The sequence below is a fragment of the Lipotes vexillifer genome, unplaced genomic scaffold (genome assembly GCF_000442215.2).
Source record: "Lipotes vexillifer unplaced genomic scaffold, Lipotes_vexillifer_v1.1 scaffold1179, whole genome shotgun sequence".
Taxonomy (NCBI): domain Eukaryota; kingdom Metazoa; phylum Chordata; class Mammalia; order Artiodactyla; family Lipotidae; genus Lipotes; species Lipotes vexillifer.
The window spans coordinates 710,944-731,479 of record NW_006783890.1 but is presented as its reverse complement, the minus strand read 5'-3'; the positions used below and the strand labels follow the sequence as shown (position 1 = coordinate 731,479).

Below are 20,536 nucleotides of genomic sequence, written 5' to 3'. Positions count from 1 at the left end.
ATATGTGGGCCTCTCACTGTCGTGGCCCCTCCCGTTGCCGGACGCGCAAGCTCAGCGCCCACGGCTCACGGGCCCAGCCGCTCCGCGGCACGTGGGATCCTCCCGGACCGGGGCACGAACCCGCATCCCCTGCATCGGCAGGCGGACTCTCAACCACTGCACCACCAGGGAGGCCCAGGGGGGCTACTCTTTACTGCAGTACACATGCTTGTCATTGCAGTGGCTTGTCTTGTTGCGGAGCACAGGCTCTAGGCACGCAGGCTTCAGTAGTTGCGGTGCGCGGGCTCAGTAGTTGTGGCTCATGGGCTCTAGAACACAGGCTCAGTACCTGTGGCGCACGAGCTCAGTTGCTCCGCACGGCATGTGGGATCTTCCCGGACCAGGGATCGAACCTGTGTCCTCTGCACTGGCAGGCGGATTCTTAACCACTGTGCCACTAGGAAGTCCCTCCTTGATGCTAAATTGGGTCTCTCTAGGGTTTTACAACTTCATTCTGTCACCAGTAAGCACTCCCCCCTTTTTTTAAAGTAACCCAAAATACCCACTTAAAAATGATCAATTCTCTAACTCCCCCCCCACTAACTTATTCCAGTAGAGTTAAACTCAACTTGGTCTTTTTAATTTAAACTGAGATTACATAAAAAATTAAAGAAAACTAAGACTTCTAGAACAGCACTGATCTCAAAGACAGAAAACAAAATTTTAACACCAAAACAGCTACCTCTCGAAACCAAGAAAGTGAAAACAGACAAAGGAATGCCAAAGTTACATCAGATCCACCAACAGTAGTAAGTCAATGCAGCTTATAAAAAGGGAAGAAAGACTAATATTTTCATTTTAATAGAAAGATTTAGAACTTACAGAAGACAAAAAAGACAAGAATAAAAAGGAGGCACCAATGGATACCGTTAAAGATTAGACATGAAAGATTCAAAGAAGCAACAGGACAGTGTTTTCAATAGCAGCCAACAGAAATTTAATAAATGAAATTGGAGTGAGAGTTAGCCAAAAGCTACCTGATAAAAGCAATGACCCAGCAGATAAGAAAGAAAAAGTAAATCAGCACTACTGTATTACAAGATAAAAAGCCAAACATAATACTTTAATTTTCAAACACCATACAAAGGGTCCTCCTAAATGTATGAGTGTATATGTATTCTGGACATCTGGGCTCTCAAAAGTTCCACAGAACATGAGTGAAACACTGCAGGTATAATTACCAGTATAGTTCAGCAAGTAGATTGGAGAAAACTGATATTTAAATATTCATTTCACATATCTGAGTAGCGATAATTTAATTTATCCAGTCTGATGCTGTACAATATTACACATAAATTGTTGGCTACAACTGTAAACAGACTGATCTCAATAATTCATTCACTCAAAATACATTAAGATTCTTCTATGTATTTAAGTGTGTATTCAAGACATTTTAAAAAAGATTTCTATAAAAAGTTTTTTTAATGGCAATATTCAACACTTAAAAGTTCGGCTTACTGAATTACTTCCTTCTCTAAGGTTCAAGTTGCAAAGGTTTTCCTGGATGTGCTGTACACACACCACACAAATACTGACATCACATTTCTGTCCACTTATCTTTCCTATTCACTAAATTATAAGATGAGGTAACCATGCCTAACCTAAACACTGTAAACACTCCATAAGATGAAAATAGTTCAGTCTACTTTATCAATCATTCAATTGCTATACAATGATAATATTAAAAAACAGCATTTCAAATATTCTTGTCAGTTATACAAATAAGTGCCATAAAATAACTCTAAATGGAACACATTACTTTTCAATTTATATAACTCCACTTCAGCTAAAGTAGTTCTCTGCATGAAATAAAAAATGAAAAGATATCAATTCTAAATATAGCATATGATACTATTTCCACCAACCTCAGGAAAGCACCAAAGTGGGTCAAGCATTTTCCTATCCAGTTTCTAAATTAGAATAAAAAATAGAAACTGGCACTAATTTTTCATAGTTAAGGAAAGCTCTTTAAAAAATGAATAAAATTGGGCTTCCCTGGTGACGCAGTGGTTGAGAGTCCGCCTGCCGATACAGGGAACACGGGTTTGTGCCCCGGTCCAGGAGGATCCCATATGCCGTGGAGCGGCTGGGCCCATGAGCCATGGCCGCTGAGCCTGTGCGTCCGGAGCCTGTGCTCACACTGGGAGGGATCCCATATGCCGTGGAGCGGCTGGGCCCATGAGCCATGGCCGCTGAGCCTGTGCGTCCGGAGCCTGTGCTCCACACTGGGAGAGGCCACAACAGTGAGAGGCCCACGTACCGCATAAAAAAAAAAAAAAAAAGAATAAAATAAAGCAAACAGCTATCAAAGCCACATGTCTGATATGGGGTGGGAGGTGGGAGTGGGGAAGGCATCTGATTTGAGAGTAAGCAGAGGTCTCAGAACCAGGAGGTTCAAAAGATGTTCAGAAAACATCCAAAAGTTTCAATACTCTGCTTTTAGAGAGATTAGATATTATGTACACTGGCATTAAATACACTTTTATTTAAGGAATAATTAGATATGAAACTTTTTCTTAGAAAAATTAGTTATTCTGAATTTATCCAAATTAATGAGTTTATCAATAATAGGACCTGAAAAATTATATGAAGAGTCTAAGGGAGTGAGGAAGCATATGCCATGTGTACATCTGGCTCCCTACATTTGTTCTTGGTGGAGAAAACAGCTCATGCTAAAGACCTGAAATGGGACCATGTTTGGGGGGGATTCAAGAAACTGCAAGGCAGCCTATGCGGCTGAAAAAGATGAGTGAAAGGGAGTCTGATAGTGGCGGGGGAAGCAGGTCCCAGAGCTTGATTTTAATGAGTACAAGTAAAGAAACAACCCTTTAAGGGGCTTCCCGGGTGGCGCAGTGGTTGAGAGTCCGTCCGCCTGCTAATGCAGGGGACATGGGTTTGTGCCCCGCTTCGGGAGGATCCCACATGCCGCGGAGCGGCTAGGCCCGTGAGCCATGGCCGCTGAGCCTGCGCGTCCGGAGCCTGTGCTCCGCAACGGGAGAGGCCACAGCAGTGAGAGGCCCGCGTACCGCAAAAAAAACCCAAACAACCCTTTCAACTTAAGGACTTTTTACCATTCATTGTCGTTTCCTTAGCCAACGATCTACCATTAAGATAGTAAATAACGATATTCACAGGCTATGTCCCTGTGACATGAAGAAAGTATAGGTTTCTTACATTTAATAAAAACATGACTGTAATTGGATAGTTGAATTAAAAGGAAGATTGCCACTCTCAGATTCCGATAATACCATAAAGATATCTTTATTTTTGACATATCTAAAATAATCCTTTCCCAGCTTTTACATAAAAGAAACATTGGCAAATGACAACTTATTTATGTTCTGCCAGCAGAGTTCAAGTCCAAATGAATAAAGTGCCAATTTATAGTTAAGTATGATGGGACTGAATGAATACTGACCTAAGATTTAAGAAATTTAAGTTCTAATTGATCCATTAAAAAGGTTTTTTTTTCCTATGGCTGGTTAACCCTGGGCAAATCACACTACATCTCAGTTTTCTCATTTATAAAATGAGGAAATTAAACTGCTAATTTCTAGGTCTTCCAATTCTATAGATGGGCACACTTAAAAGGCTTATTAAGTCTAGAGCAGGACATTAAGAGTTTCCAAAGTGTAAGAGTAACCAGCTTGTGACAGCACCTATGACCACCTCAAATTATAAACGCTTTCGGTGACCTCCTTATCTTAAACAATGGGGTCAATCACTACTCCACTGCCCTCACTAGACAAGAAGTCTCTGAACAGTTCTAGATCTCAGCTCATCCTTTTCTCTCATTTTCCCCCATCTGAGCAGTTGCTAAGATACAGTGCATCCACCATCCCTGTCTCTCTAAAAGCCCTCATCTCCTCTCCACACACCTCCTCCTTCCCCCACCACTTGTAGTTCCAGTCCTCACCATTTCACACCTGGATCCCACTTCAATAGCCTCCTAACCAGCCTTCAGTCCCGGCCTGCCCCCAACTACCCCCTGCAGAGTCCCATTCCACTTAGAGACACGCTGAAGGCGCCCCACTAACTGGGGAATAAAGTCTAAACTCCTCCACAGGGAACTCAAGGTCTTTCACAATCTCTTTACCTCCAACTGCTCTTTAACACACCTCATGCTCCTCTAACACTGAACTCTAGTTTCTCAAATTTCTAAGGTCCTTCGTGTCTCTGTTTCTCTGACCAGCTGTCCCTTAGATTTGGCCTGCCATCCCTGCTTCGTACACCTGATTGCAGCAAGCAATCAAAAGCCATTCCTCACTCCCTCCACACTAAGAGAATCCCAATTTTGTTCAGACGCCCACTCTTCAAGGACTGACCCTATCTTCAACCGTGATGTATGCCAAAAACAACTGTGACCAGTTCTGACCAGTAAGACATAAAGGGCAAGTCCACTGGAAGGCTTCTGGGAAAGGTGTTAGTCCTAACGCTGGACACTGTCACATCTGGAATTGTGGCAATTATCCTGCAGCCACTAGGAGGAAGATTAGTGAGGACAAAGCCACCAAGCGGAGGATGGCGAAGCAGAACAACAGAAAGAATTTGAGTCTTTGGTGCAGCCACGTAATTGCTAAACCAACCTAATTAAGAGCTATCCTATATTGGGATGATCTTTATATAAGATAATACGCTGTCTTTAAGCATTTGAGTGAACGTTTTCGCTATTTGCAGCCACTAGCACTCTATTAGATACCCTGCTAAAAGTTGTACCTTTAAAGGCTTACTTAAACACCTTGTCACCTTCTCTTCTGATTCCTCCTAAAGTCAGCTTCTTCCTTCATGATTCTACTGCACATTTTCTATGGCATGTATTACAAATTCACTGCAGTGTGTAATAATTTTTTTTTACATCCATATTCCCCACTAAACTAGAGGTTCCTAAGGAATAGGCATTTTTTCCACAAGGCAGTAAATGGCACCAACATCTTCTCCACTATTAATTCTACTCCTTCTCCACACTTTGTATGTAATCCATCCAAAAGTTCTGGTGGCATTAACTCAAAAATACACACTAATCTCATTACTTTCTCATAATCTCCACTGCTGTTACCTTAATCCAGGACGGTATCTTTCTCCTATCACAAAGAAACAGTCCTACGTGATCTCCCTGCTTCCACTCTTGCTGCCACCCCATGTTTCTTGATTAGAAAGCAGCTAGAGTGAACTTTCTAAAGCATAAATCAAATCATACCATTCCTTGCTTTAAATCCTATCAATGGTTTCCCATTACTCTTAGACATGCCCTATTCACTAGCAATAATGACCCTCTCTCTAATCTTCAAATACACCAGGGTCATCCACTGAAGGGCCTACATACTTGCTGTTCCCTCTGTTTGTACATTTGTCCTCCAGATATTCACCTGGATGCCCGCTCATCGCCATTCAGGTTTCAGACCAAGTATCAGTTCTTTAAAGGCCCTCCTCAATGACCCAGCTAAAACAGTCCCTTTTTTGGAGCCCCCATTCTCCACTCTGTTACACTCTATAAGATCTACTTCAAAGCACTCATTTATAAGTTTCCGAAATTATTTTATTAGTTTACATATTTACAGTCTTTTTCTTTCCTAGCTCTCACTAGAATGTAAGCTTCTTGAGAATAAGAGTTCTATCAGTCATATTTATTGCTGTATGAGTGCTGCCTAAAATATAGAGGGGGCAGGTTAATAAATATTTGTTGATTTATTCTGATTATGTCTTTGAACTTGAATTCACAATAGCTACTACACAGAAAGTTCTCAATAATTGGTGAATGAAAGCAGTTCGCTATCTGGAAATTTTGCCATTATGTTCATTTTATAACTGATTTCAATGAAATACATAAATTTCCCAAAACTAAAACCATACTCACTACTGAACAATGGCTAGTTGATGATGATTCATTCTTCCCTGGTAGCAGCAACAGCGATTTCATATTTTCACTGTCTGTATAATCCACAGGCCGCAGACCAAATATGTTACTGGTAAAATAAGCGCAGATGGGTTTAAGTAAATAAAATGTGTGATTTGATTCTTAACTAAATGAATACACTAGTGGAACAACTTTTTCAACTTCCTTAATAATATACAATTTTTACTAAAATAAATGACTCAAGAATTCACATAAGGCATAAGGATCAAGTACCACAAGCTGCTGAATAGAAAAAAGATATAAAATTTCAATCTGACACCAGACCCTTATAGGGAGTATTTCTAACTGAATATATTGTTACTTACACATGAAGTTTTTCACAACTCTGTATTCTTGTGTATTCATATTCATATTTTAAAATATAGTTTCATAATCATTAATCACTATGGGGTGAGATGCTTTCAAATGCAAATAAAAATCATTTACTGTAGCTATTATAGGCTCCATAGTCTATATAAACAACTACAGAAATTAGATAAATTCACAAGATAGGAATTTAGATCCACTAGAAGTAAAACTATGCCACATGACAAACAATTTAATAAAGTAGTAAACAGGGCACTTTTTAAATTAATTTTACTATGTATGTACACTATAATCTATAATAATCACAGCCATCACAGAGCAAACTGACGTGCTGCAGAGAACATGCTGACGCGGAATTCCCAGCATGCACTAATTCACGAGTCACAGAATATTATATTGGAAGAGACCTCAGAAACATGGTACAATGGTTATTTCATAGATTAGAAAACAGAGAGAAAGGTTCCAATGACTTGACAAGGCCACATTTTCCTTCCATTCATTCCAACAATATTCCATATTGCCCATGACTAGTCTTCCAATCATAAATAAATTGTTAAAACTACAGCACCATGTCTATTATTCCACTTCTTTACATACGGTTTCAAAATGATTTTAATTTATTATACCATGGCAGAAAAATTTTCTAAAATGAACATTTCTTTTAAAATTTTCTATGTTTTTTTAAGATTACATGTTATCTATATAATGGTCATTAATGTTCATGTAAAAAAATGCAGTGTGGGGGCTTCCCTGGTGGCGCAGTGGTTGAGAGTCCGCCTGCCGATGCAGGGGACACGGGTTCGTGCCCCGGTCCAGGAAGATCCCACATGCCGCGGAGCGGCTAAGCCCGTGAGCCACAGCCACTGAGCCTGCGCGTCCGGAGCCTGTGCTCCCATAAGAACCAATGAGATATAAGGTCTGCACAGAGCTCAATGGGGCAAAAGCAGAGGAAAGAAAATAGGAAGAACTTAAAAGCCTGGTGAAGCTGCTTAGATGTGAAAGGAGAAAGAATAAAAGGAGGTACAGAAGTAGAATGAGTCTCCCAGCAGAGAGTAAAGCTTGTGCAAAGGCGTTGAAGTGAGCTAGTGTGGCAAATGAGAAACACCAAAAAATTTAAAAACAAAGAGAAGAGCAAGAAAGACAGACGAGAAGGAGGAGAAAGACAGAGAGAGAAGAGAGAGAATGCACAGAAGAATGGGGCGTTCTGGAAATGTAAGCTGGGACCAGAAACAAAAAGGATGGTACTGAAGAGGTAGACTGTCTCCTTAGGGCACAAGAAACCCTGAACAGCTCCCTAGATGGCTGTAAGCAGAAGGGATATCATCAATACAGCAGGGTAGCTAAGAGCTAGGGTTACACAATCAGACGGCCCGAATTTAGATTCCAGCTCTGCCACTCAATAGTTGTATGACTTTAGAGGTATTTAACCTCCTATGCCTCTGTTTCCTCATCTGTAAAATGAGAATACAACCTCCTTCATCGGATTAATATATGTAAGGACCAAATGAATTAATGTATAAGTAAGGACCAAATGAATTAATGTATACGTAAGGATCAAATGAATTAATGTATCAAAAGCACTTAAAACAGTGCCTGGCAGATAGTAAGTGCTTAATAATTGCTTGCTATTATCAGATTGGCATTTTTGGGGAGACAGATACAAAATGAAGATATAGGAACGTAAGTTACATCTCCAGTGTTGACCTCTTCTCTTTATTTTCTCCAATTTTATGACATACTTCATGTATGCTTTGTAATGACAATTTAGATGTACACTAAAGGGAACGACAGAAGCCTGGATTCTTAGCAACATTAAAATAGGAGTAGATTTATGTTTTCCTATATGGTACAACATAAAAAAGTATGAAAGCACAATGTAAAGATAAAAAGTATAAACTAGATGACTCTGAAATTCCTTTCCTCACTAGGATTCTTTTTCATCACTAAGGCTAATAAAAAAGAAGTTTAACACTTCAGCTTTTTTTCAGGAGTTTAACATTTTGGCTTTACCCCAAAGGTAGAGTTCAGAATATAGTATAGCACTTCAATGTCCTCTTCCCCTCAAGAATGACAGAATAGACACCCACCTACAACTGTGCCCAAGATGAGCTTTACCACTAGTAGAGGGGAGAAGGAGAGATGGGCAAATTTAAACTTGCACTTGCACATGTAGATCATTCAATCCCAAACACACATGCAAAAAGGCTTTTTCACTAATGCTAAACCTATCATACATGACAGAATACCAAGATGGTCCATGATGGAATCCTTTATGAACAACTATGAAATTGCAAACACAGATTTTAAGTTTTCAAGTCACTTGAATTGTGGTGAAGCAAGAAAAAGCAGAGAAATTCAAAAGAGCAACATGTTTTTTTAAAAGCTATAAAACATAAATTACCTGTTACAGATTAATTTTTTAAACATTAACTAGGGCAGTGGAATAATTAATAAGTCCAGTGGTCTATATACTATTTTCTAATTAAGAATTCTACATCCTTGCAAGGAAAACTCTGTTAATAGCAGACCAAGTAACAAATCCTAAACTCTGTATTTCTGTTAAAAAAAAAAAAAAAAAAAAAAAAAAATGTGTGTGTGTGTATACGCAAGCACACAGATGCACCCAGCACATGGAATAGAAGTGGTAGAAGGAAAAGCCAGTGATGTAAACTCATTAGATACCTGAAATGGCACTTTTTTTTTTTTAAAAAAAAAAAAAAAAAAAAAAAAAAAAGCATATGATAGTCTCCAAACACTCAAAATAGTTCTGATGTGACTGGAATGGCTTTGGTTTTAAGTTCACACTGGGATGCACAGAAGGCAGTGCAGATGGATAGCCAATGAGGTTTTGAACAGTTATCAATATAAATATTCTTGAGCAACAAAGAAATATAGAAGATATGAACCTTATTCTCACATCTGAAGTTAATATAGAACGAATTTTCCTTCTTAGGTAATGGACTCTCATTTTAGTCCTTAAGAAGTAAATTTCTCATGCAAAACACGAGTAAATTCAGAGTTAAATGAATTAACACTGTATTCAAATGTAGGAGGCATTTAAAAAATGCCAAAGTTTGCACAGCAAAAGCTCAAAGCACATAAGAAAGTAATCTAAGCAAAATGTGACTTTAAGGAAACAGTAAAGTATTAGAATATTAAAATTAAATCAAAATTAAAGATAGTCAGAAGTACACATATGGCCTCAGATAAAACTATAAAATAGGTAAACTTTGTATTATAGTCCACAGGGACGATTTCAGAATAAATTTAATGGGATAACGAAAAGTCCGTTTCTCTTTAGTTCCTGCACTCTATTATTAATACATTAGTATTTCAGAGTGATAACAACTAGTAACCAAATTGAAAGAGATCCCCAAATATTATACAGTATGAAAGTTATCAAAATAAATAATGTTATATCAGGTTGGAGACAAGGGACAGGGGATGGAAAACAGGAGGCAGGGTGGGAATTATTTCTGTAATATACTCCATTCACATCCCCCAGACCAGAGAAGGTGGAAAGCATCCTGATTATTTTTAAGAAGCTGTAAGTATGATTTTCATATCAAAATCTGAGGGCAAAAAATGAAACCTAAAAAAACAAACCATACTAACTTACACCTACAGATGCAAAAGTCTTAAATAAAACCCTAGCAAACTAATGTAAAGTATTTGTTTAAAGAATAACACAATACACTAAGTCAAGTTTATCCCAGGCATGCAACATGGTGTAATATTTTTAAATGTGTTAATGACATCAACAGGCAAAAAATCTAAGATCATCTCAAAATCATTTAATATAATAAAATACAGTCTTGTTTAAAAATGGTAAAATAACTGGGAGGAAGATTTTTTTTTTTAATTGAAGTATTGTTGATTTACAATGTTGTGCTATTTTCTGGTATATAGCAAAGTGACTGAGTTATACATATATATATACACATATATATATATATATTTTCATATTCTTTTCCACCATGGTTTATTATAGGATACTGAATATAGTTCCCTGTGCTATACAGTAGGACCTCGTTGCTTATCAATTTTATTTATAGTGGTTTGTATCTGCTAATCCCAAACTCCTAATTTATCCCTCCCCCATCCCCTTTCCCCTTTGGTAACTATAAGTTTGTTTTCTATGTCTGTGGGTCTGTTTCAGTTTTGTAAGTAAGTTCATTTGTATCATATTTTAGATTCCATATAAAAGTGATATCATATGGTAGTTGTCTTTCTCTGTCTGACTTACTTCACTTAGTATGATAATCTCTAGGTCCATCCATGTTGCTGCAAATGGCATTATTTCATTCTTTTTTATGGCTGAGTAATATTCCATTGTATTTATACATATACCACCTCTTCTTTATCAATTCCTGTAAACGGACATTTAGGTTGATTCCATGTCTTGGCTATTGTAAGCAGTGCTGCAATGAACATCAGGGTGCATGCAACCTTTCGAATTATGGTTTTCTCCAGGTGTATGCCCAGGAGTGGGATTCCTGGATCATATGACAGCTCTATTTTTAGTTTTTTAAGGGGTCTCCATACTGTTTTCCATAGCAGCTGCACCAATTTACATTCCCATCAATAGTGTAGGAGGGTTCCCTTTTCTCCACACCCTATCCAGCATTTATTATTTGTAGACTTTTTGATGGTGGCCATTCTGACCAGTGTGAGGTGGCAGGTACCTCACTGTGGTTTTGATCTGCATTTCTCTAATAATTAGTGATATGGGTACCTTTTCATGTGCCTGTTGGCCATCTGTATGAGATCTTTGCTTTTAATACTGATTTTAATGGTGACTTATAAACCTACAGTCACTATTTTTTAAAAATGAGAATAAAACAAGCATGCCAACTATCAATATTCTTTTATAGTATTGTTCTGGGAACTGTGACAAAGGCAGTAAGAAATAAAAGTTAATAAATGACCATTAAATCCTTCAAATTAGGTGTTGGCTAGGTATAAGAGAAACACACTAAAATCAACAGCTTTCCTCTATATCAGGAGTAACAAGTTTTATTTATTAACAGAATATCCACTTCACCAGGGCAACAAAAGGCTCAAATACCTGGGAAAAACTCAATAAATAGTTAGTTCCATGTGTATACAAACACACATATATAAAACAGATTAAAAACTTGACTAAGATGTATAATAGAAGACTTAAACAAACAGAGAAACATATCATGGTCCTGAGTGAGAAATCAACTTTATTAATCCACTATTGTCTATACACTTACCCAATTTTAATCAAAATCATAATAGGATATTCTTGAAACTTAACACAGTAAACCAAACTTCATGTGAAGGAATAAATTGATAAAAACAGCCAATTCCCCCTCCACCCCCCACTGCTACTGTCACGACTTTAATCCAGACTCTCATCACTTGTCCCCTAGATTACTGGACACACCTCTTCACTGAACTTCCTGCCCAGTGTGGAGGTGAAAGTTTTCAACTTAAAATTTGACCCCAAAAAAAAAAAAAAAAAAAAAATTGAACTCTTCAGCACACAAGGCCTTTCACTGCTTCTGCCCACCTTCTCTGGCCTCTCATCTCATCCTCCTCCCTCCCTTCATTCCAGTCTTGTATCAGCTCCTAGAAGTGAACCAACAAGCAGTCTGGCCGTAGTACCTTAGCACCCACCATCCTCTTTCTGAAAAGCCCATCCTCCTATTCTTTTTCTTCAAATTCAGTTGAAGTGCTACTTCCTCTAGAAAGCCTTTCATGACGTCCTCTAGTCATATCTCTAGCCCCTACCCTGGATTTTCATAGAATCTTGGGGCATTGAGCTATGAAGGCCTGTATCATACTGTACTGTAACCACTAATATAATTGTCTGTTCACTCCTACTAGAATACAAGTAGCAGGTAAAACAACTGGGGAGGTTAAGAAGTAAAGGGAGTGATGGAGAAGAGAATGAGAAAACCTAACAGCATTTCATTGGAAACCCAGGAAAAGAAGGCATCTAAGTAGAAAGAAGACTTCAACTTTGAGATAATAAAGATTGCCAAAATGTCTGTTCTAGAGCTAAAGAATGCCATTTAGAAATTTAGAATAAGCAAAAGGACCCTACTTATCTACAACTTCAATTAGTCAAAGTACCAAGGTCTAAAGAAGGAAAGATAAAAGAATAGTTTTTGCCCTTTCTTCTACTACTTTCTTCTACTCTAAGAGTAGGGAGAAGGTCCCTACTCTTCTCCCAGGGATGGAAAGAGTCTAGTCCTGGTTATTGAGAAAAGAGATACATTAAGAGTAACAGAGAGGGCTTCCCTGGTGGCGCAGTGGTTAAGAGTCCGCCTGCCGATGCAGGGGACACGGGTTCGTGCCCCGGTCCGGGAGGATCCCACATGCCGCGGACCGGCTAGGCCCGTGGGCCATGGCCGCTGAGCCTGCGCGTCCGGAGCCTGTGCTCTGCGACAGGAGAGGCCTGCGTACCACAAAAAAAAAAAAAAAAAAAAAAGAGTAACAGAAAAAAAAGAAAAGCGTGTTTGCCAACTCAGAGTCTGGAGTCTTGAGATATTAACGGCTTAAAGGAACAAGAACTTCAGGCAAAAAAAAAGAGTAGTAAGAACCCTATATAGTCCCCATGCCCCGCTCCCCATGCTCTGCTTAAGGGATGGAGGAAGGCACAGGAACAAACTTCACCTATTCTCACCTGCAAGTACTTAACTCTAAAAAGACAATAGACAGAACACTGGCAGAAAGAAAAAGAGACCTTAAAAATGCCAAGGCTGGAGGAATTTCTTTGGGAAATTATTTTGTGATCCCACAAAAGGTAACATGGGTGCCTAATGGGCAAAAGACTAACAATTCTGCTCAGGGAGCACATATCATTTACTCTGACATCTACCAGGAACCCATTCTACAGGCCTAGACAAGGTGCAGCTTACGGAAACTTGGTTTTAGACATTCTCTTCACAATCATAGTCAAGTTGGAAGCAGAGGGAAGCAATTCCTATTTTCAGCTCATCAGCCCCTTTTATCAGGAGAGGAAAAAATATACCATCTTTTTATGCATTCGAACACTTACTAATTCACTCTACAAATACATGTGGGTACAGACTACGTTAGGCACTAGGCAGGGCCTGGGAGAGCAGGCGTGATCCCTGGTACCTAGAGCATACTACCTAACGAGAAGATAGTAAGAGGCAGGTGCACTACCACCTCTGGTCTGTGACTGGGAGGAAGCGTCACATACAGACAAAAGATTCAGGAAAGCCAGCCAGAAAGAAATGATACCTAAGATTAAACCCAAAGAATGAGAAACTGACCACCAAAAACGAATACTCCAGACAAAGGGAAAGCATATTTAAAGGTTAGGAAGCAAAACAGCTTGGCACATTTTAAGGAAATAAAAATTTAGGAATGCTAGTGCAAAAAAAAGGCTGAAGAAGGGGGACAGGAGGAACTGTGGAGAGACGGGGCTAGAAGGATGAGGAGAGCCAGACCGTCTGGGGCCCTACAAACCATGTTCTAAAGTCTGACTTTTATTTTAAAAACATTAAGAGGTGCCAGTGAAGGGTTTTAAGCAAGTAAGTCATTTGACCAGAATTGCATATTTTTAAAGTTCTTGGGCTGCTTTATGAAAAGTAATCTGAAAAGGAAACCAGTTAGTAAATGGCAAAGTCAATCAGGTCAACAAACTAAAACAGAAAGCAGAAAACACAGAAAATACTTAAGTAAAATGACCAACAGTCCACAAAATAAGGATGTTTAGAAACAGCTCCCAACTTGTTATACCCTAGATTAAATCTACTCTCGCATTTGCCCTATAGTTGCCTTACTATCCTCTATCCAACATCATTCCCAAATTCTGTCACCAAATAAACCTTCCTTCCCTACTATCCTAATTATATCAACCAGCTCTCTGGAATGCAGTAGGCACTTGGCATATGTGACTATTTAAATTAATTAAAATACATTTTAAAATTTATTTCCTCAGTAGCAATAACCACATTTCAAGTGTTGAATAGTAACAGATGTCTAGTAGCTACTGAGTGCCCAGCACAGATATGGAGCATTTTCATGAGTGCAGAAAGATCTACTGGACAGTGCTGGGCTATCGATGTACCTAAAACTGCCACTTCACTATGTAAGCCTATTGAGAACAACACAGTTATCTGAGAAGGCACCTGTGAAAGCAGACCCGCTCACTGTCTCAGGCCCTCACCTTGTGTATTAATGAGCTTCACGACGTAGTGAAGAATCATGGTGCACACACCATAAGACAGGCCCTGTGTTTTGGCTCATTAATCCTCACTATGCTCTGAAGAAATAGAAAAACAGCCGGCATCACCCATGTTTTATAGGTAAGGACACCAAGGCACAGAAACTAACCTGCCTGAGGCTATAAAGTCAATAACGGAGTCACAAATAAAAGCTGGAATCCCTAATGCCCTGACCAGTCCTCCATTCATTAGACTAGTCATGGCTGATTTAAGAAACCATGAATAGAAACTATTCTGTTTCACCTGACCCAAGCAACCACTTGCTCTATCAAATGGATTGCTATGGCCACAGGAGGGTCATCTGTTAGATATGTATATATATATGTATATATACACACACACACATACATGAATACATACTGTGTATGTGTGTGTATGTAAAAAAACAAAAATTGAAAAATATAAGATATGTATTCCCTGAGCTTCCCCTATCTTATTACATGTGATGGGAAATAAAGGATATTAAAAACACCTACAGGGGCTTCCCTGGTGGCGCAGTGGTTGAGAGTCCGCCTGCCAATGCAGGGGACATGGGTTCGTGCCCCGGTCCAGGAAGATCCCACATGCCGCAAAGCAGCTGGGCCCATGAGCCATGGCCGCTGGGCCTGCGCGTCCGGAGCCTGTGCCCCGCAACGGGAGAGGCCACACAGTGAGAGGCTCGCGTACCGAAAAAAAAAACAAAACACTTATCAAAACTAACAGCACCAAGGTATGGTACATTCCTGTGTTATTAACTTGTTTTTCAATTACATTATATGATTACCTATAAAAAAATTACAACCTAGAAGCTCTGCATTTTATAATCCTTATTTGCCTCTGTAACCAGCGTTAAGTCCTGACTTTTGCGCGCTCCTCCCAAACCTGTAGAAGTAATGCTGGCACAGAGAGGCAATTCTTGCATTTTCATTTCAACTACCTCATTAACTGAAAAGAGTAAAATAATATATAGGGAGACATGAACCAAGTTAGAGATTAAAGATATAAAATCCACATACAGCATTTGCTTGTGACACTCTTGACAACAGCAATTTTAAAATGTAGTCGCCGGCATTCACTAATGTGTCTCTCTGCCCTAACACTGCAAAACAATTTACCCAGAGCTCATTTGAATGACGTACAAGAATCTAAGAAATGCATTGACTGCACTTGCCTAACATCTGAATTCTTACATATTTTAACTGTGGTTACACTAAATACGTAAAAAAAAAAAAAGGAGAAAAGGAATAGAATATTTAAAACAATTCTAAAGTACTGGGAAACATACAAAGTAGTTATATGCTTCTAATTCTTGCCTTATTAATAAGTATGAATCACTTTATATAATATAAAAACTAAGTGAATTTTGCCAGAAAGTCAAAGCTTCCAAAGTTAACTTGACAACTGTTTCTGAATTAAAAGAGCAAATCTCCCTCAAATATGTAAGTATCATAAAGGAAAAGGGCATGAATGCTGATTTTAAATCCAGAATATAATGGCCACATCTAAATTTAGTTGTGAAAGAAAACAGAGCCATCAACTTGGGTAGTGAAGTCTCTGTTTCATCACAGACCTTGATTCAAGAATAAGTCAGCGAAAAAAACAGTTTTTAAGTTGAACTACTTACACCGCGCTCCTGGAGGCTCCATAGGAGAGTAACAGCTTGACTATATCCACGTGCCCATTCTTGGCTGCGTCGTGAAGAGGTGAGTCGTTCTGATACCCAGTGGTGTTCACCAACGCTTTGTGCTGGAGCAGCAATTCCACCACCTTCAGGTGCCCGTGATTGCAGGCTTCGTGCTAATTAAAGAAAAAGAAGAGTGATGAGGAAGAGCAATGAACAGCATCGTAACAAAACCACACTTCAGAAAAATAAATGTGAACCTCAATCAGTAAATTGGTTCTTACCTAAATACTCGTACTAAACCATAAGTTGTTGACAGAGTAAAAGCCACTATTAATAGTCTTTATGGTAAGATGCATGGCGATCAAGATTTATGCAATTCATGGAAAAAGATTTTTTTCATTTGAGCCTTGGGTCAAGCTCTCTTAATTTGGAAGAAAATATAGCTCTGGGCCAATTATGGCTCCTAAATTGTTCTACAGTGAGAAATTTAAAACAAGAAAAAAAAAATACACAGAAAATATTTAACAACCAGATCATGCATAAAATCTGAAATCCTCCAAGGCTGACAAGAACTCACCAAATCAGGGGCTTAGCCATAAGCTAAGCGGTGCACCTGCATGTATACATAAGCACCCAACAAAGTGAATATCCTAGAATGAGTATTTATAAGAAAAGCCTCTCCAACTGCTGAAGCTACAGATACTGTATAGCTGGTGCCAATGATAACAGAAAAAACACAGAGGAGGTACTCAAAAAGAGCTTACTGAATGAATGTTCAAAGATGCTTTACATGCACATCTTTCCTTATGTTTAATGATCTGCTAACAATGCCACTATGTTGTAGTATTCTAGTAAACCTCTGGCATGCCATACTTTTTTAAGTACATACATTGAAATCTTAATAGGTGATACACCACATTAAATGTCTGTAGGTCTCTTTCTAAGAGAAAGGGATCCAAATAAGGCATCAGGTCCTCTTAATCACTCACCAACTTCTACTACAGTTTGCCTTACTGGCTTAAAAGAAAAATTAACCATTCTTTGAAAAGGTTTGCCAGCCTGTGGAGTCCAAACAACAAAGTGACTCTGATGCAGAATAAACACTCCCAGCTTAAAAAATTGGCAAGAAGTCATTATATACAACTTTAAAACCCTATGTGCACCTATTCTAATGAGACTCTCTCAATTTCTGTGAATTTACAGTCCACAGAATAAGGGCATCCACCTCATCTCTTAACACTTCTATGGCTGCATTCAAGCCACATGCTACTGTCCTAATGTAATTAGCCGATATAGCACTTGTTCCCATGTATTTGTACCATTCTTTTTCCAGACTATCCTTGACACTTTTTTTTTTTAGTAATAATAAGCAAAGACTTTTAAAAATGTTTAACATGAGCAAAGATTTCTACTGCCTCTGTGTGTCATACCCTGGATAGGGTATAAGTGAGACTAAGACAGATCCTCGATAAGAATCACTGCCTTGTGATACATTGCTACACCCAGTTCCTCTGACCTCTCTTTGTTCCCAGAAATGTGGTTCCAATGACATGCAATGCTGCAGAATGGAGCCGGATGTCAGCTGTAGCAGTTACCTCTCCATAAATGAGCTAAATTCAGCAATATGGTGTAATTGGATTCTTAAATCTAAATGTAGTCAGTCAAAAGATAGCCAATTTTTCACCCGTCACAACAGAAAAGCTAGATAAAACATAATCATTTACTCTTATTTGTTGAAAATATAAGTTCTTCAGATTAAAAAGAGATTATATATGTGGTAGAGAGTGATATATAGGTGACTACATAACCATAAACTATAATAACTATAAAACATAAACAGAATGATAATAAAAAAACAAACAACTAGAAACTACCAATGGTGTCCATCCAGCATGGTCTTTAACATTCGGGTCACTTCCATTTTGTAAGAGGTATTCAACAGAAGGTATGTCGCCCTAGTAGAAAAATGAAAAGGTAGAAAGAAATTAAAAATCATCAAGGACAGAAAAAAAAATTAAGATTTAAGATTTTACCTTCTTCAAGATAAAATTTAAATCTTTTCTCTTCTATGCCTATTGCTCGTGAGTCAATAAATAGTAAGCTATGTATGCATGGATTGTTCTGAGGTGCCAACTCATCAAAGCCATGTGGTCCATCACTGAATACAGAGTACAAAATCTCTGCTGTTAACAACCTGTATCAAAATTCATTTCAAGGTCTTCCCTGGTGGCGCAGTGGTTGAGAGTCCGCCTGCCGATGCAGGGGACGTGGGTTCGTGCCCCGGTCCGGGAAGATCCCACATGCCGCGGAGCGGCTGGGCCCGTGAGCCATGCCCGCTGAGCCTGCGCGTCCGGAGCCTGTGCTCCATGGTGGGAGGGGCCACGACAGTGAGACGCCCGCGTACCGCAAAAAAAAACAAAACAAAAAAAGTTCACTTCAAAATACCAAGGACACTAGCCAAAGATCACTGATCAAAATGAAGTTTTTAAAGTCACCATTTCGTTTGTGAAAAACATCCTTTCTGAGCACACATGAACATGGTTTCTGATTTCTGTTTAAAACAAAATTAAAGCCAAGAGGGCTGCTCAGTGAAACCAATGTTAGAAAGCCAAAAACTATTGTCTTATTGGCAGTTAATCCACTTATCCTCGAGATATTTAGTTTATATTCACCTTGTTTGCTCCAATATATTTTTTAGGCAAAAGCAAAGCTTATTTTCTCCAAAATAACTGACAGCTTACTCTGAAAAAGGCTGAATAAATAAAAGTTACATGTGACAAAAGTTATACATATGCCAATGTTGTATTTTGAGAAGAGCTTCTTTAGCTTCTCCTCTCTCCTACCACTCCCAGCCCCAGCACTCTTCTGAAATGAGTTTTTCTCTATTGGTTTGAAAATGTAGAAGTCACTAAGTCCCCTAAATACAGTAACATTTGCTTTTATTGGATTGTTTCGGACTACCTCTCAAATACAGCAAATCTTAAGATGGCAGCTTACTCAGTTTTCTAAAAAAAACAAACCTGCATACAACATATATTTTTAAGATCTTAAATTAGCAAAATGACCTTAAATATTAAATGGGCCTAAAAAAACAAGTATTCTACATGTTTCAAATCAATTGCCCCACTCCCAATAAAAAAAATATTTCCCATAGTTCCTTAGAGGTACAAATTCTACACCTCTAGCACAAGTTAACATACACTTAGCACCTTTTGCACTATATTCAAGTCAGTTCCAAATGAGCTCAGGAAAATCTGTCAAGATACAAATTTGGTTTTTAAAGGATCCCATGAATATGGGGGCAGATGAACTGCCAGAACCACACACATTCCTGACCTTCAAAATGAAAGTATCCACAAAAAAATATATGTAAACCTTCTCAAAAATGTCCTCAGTCTAATTCTACATGGCAATCACAAAAACATATTAACCTAAAGAAGCCTGTAAAATAATATAAACACAACTGCGGAATGGAAGAATCCCGTGGAAGAGTCACAGAGATAATTAGTGACAATTTAGAAGCTAAAAGCAGAATCTCTTTTCAGGTTGCTAGCCAGTGGTATTTTTCTTTCATGTCACCTCTTCATATTATCAAAGGTGTCTTCTGTTAACACTTTACCCCTATACTTCCCTGAAATGTATAGCTGATTTGCAAATTGCTTGCTTTTTATACACAATCTGCTTTTTCCTCCCTAGTACTTAAAAGCTCATCATATTTCCTCCTTTTACTTTATGTAAATTTAATGTCATGCACATAAATAAAATTATGATAGTTAGATAGGGTCCACAGTAACTGTGTAAGCTTGAACCAATATAAAGTTTCCAAGAAACAAATTAACTTCCGCTTCTGATTTCTTTAAATTACTTTCTTCTCAAACAGAATATTTTCTGAGTAATAAGCACTCACTTTTAGGCTTCTCACAACTCACAACTTAAAAGAATAATTGAGATTCTCTTAAAACCACAGGGGGGGAAAAACCATCTAAGAAAAAAGTATTTACCAAGGCTTATAAAAAATTTTAAACAGACTTGGTGTTTTCAAATAAAACCTTAAAGGCTGAAAACAAGGGAACATGAGTGTCGCATTGAATTTTCTTATTGCTAACCTTTCATTCATAGGAAATATTCTTCACACATGCATACGGCAGTAGTATAAGTTAACTTTCCAAAAACAAATACACACACACACAAATAAAACTTTTTCTTTATAAAGGTTAGCTCTTCTAAAATACTGTTAAGAATAAATATTTTTAGGGCTTCCCTTGTGGCGCAGTGGTTGAGAGTCCGCCTGCCGATGCAGGGGACACGGGTTCGTGCCCCGGTCCGGGAAGATCCCACATGCCGCAGAGCGGCTAGGCCCGTGAGCCACAGCCACTGAGCCTGCGCGTCCGGAGCCTGTGCTCCGCAAAAGGAGAGGCCACAACGGTGAGAGGCCCACGTACC

The 20,536-nt window shown here is 38.6% G+C and overlaps 1 protein-coding gene across 4 annotated transcripts in view; it reads right to left on the bottom strand.

Annotated features, from left to right (window-relative positions):
• Nucleotides 1–20,536, bottom strand: part of BARD1 (BRCA1 associated RING domain 1) — a 71,208-nt gene that overhangs the window by 13,292 nt on the left and 37,380 nt on the right. For 2 of the 4 annotated variants that reach the window (XM_007456413.1, XM_007456412.1), the window contains one exon: nt 5,894–6,002. The exons of 1 other annotated variant lie outside the window; for it this stretch is intronic. In XM_007456413.1, the coding sequence (XP_007456475.1) occupies nt 5,894–6,002 (109 nt within the window). Of the gene's footprint in view, nt 1–5,893; nt 6,003–16,093; nt 16,267–17,967; nt 18,049–20,536 lie in introns of all 4 variants that reach the window. One more of the 4 variants, XM_007456411.1, reaches the window with a different exon arrangement.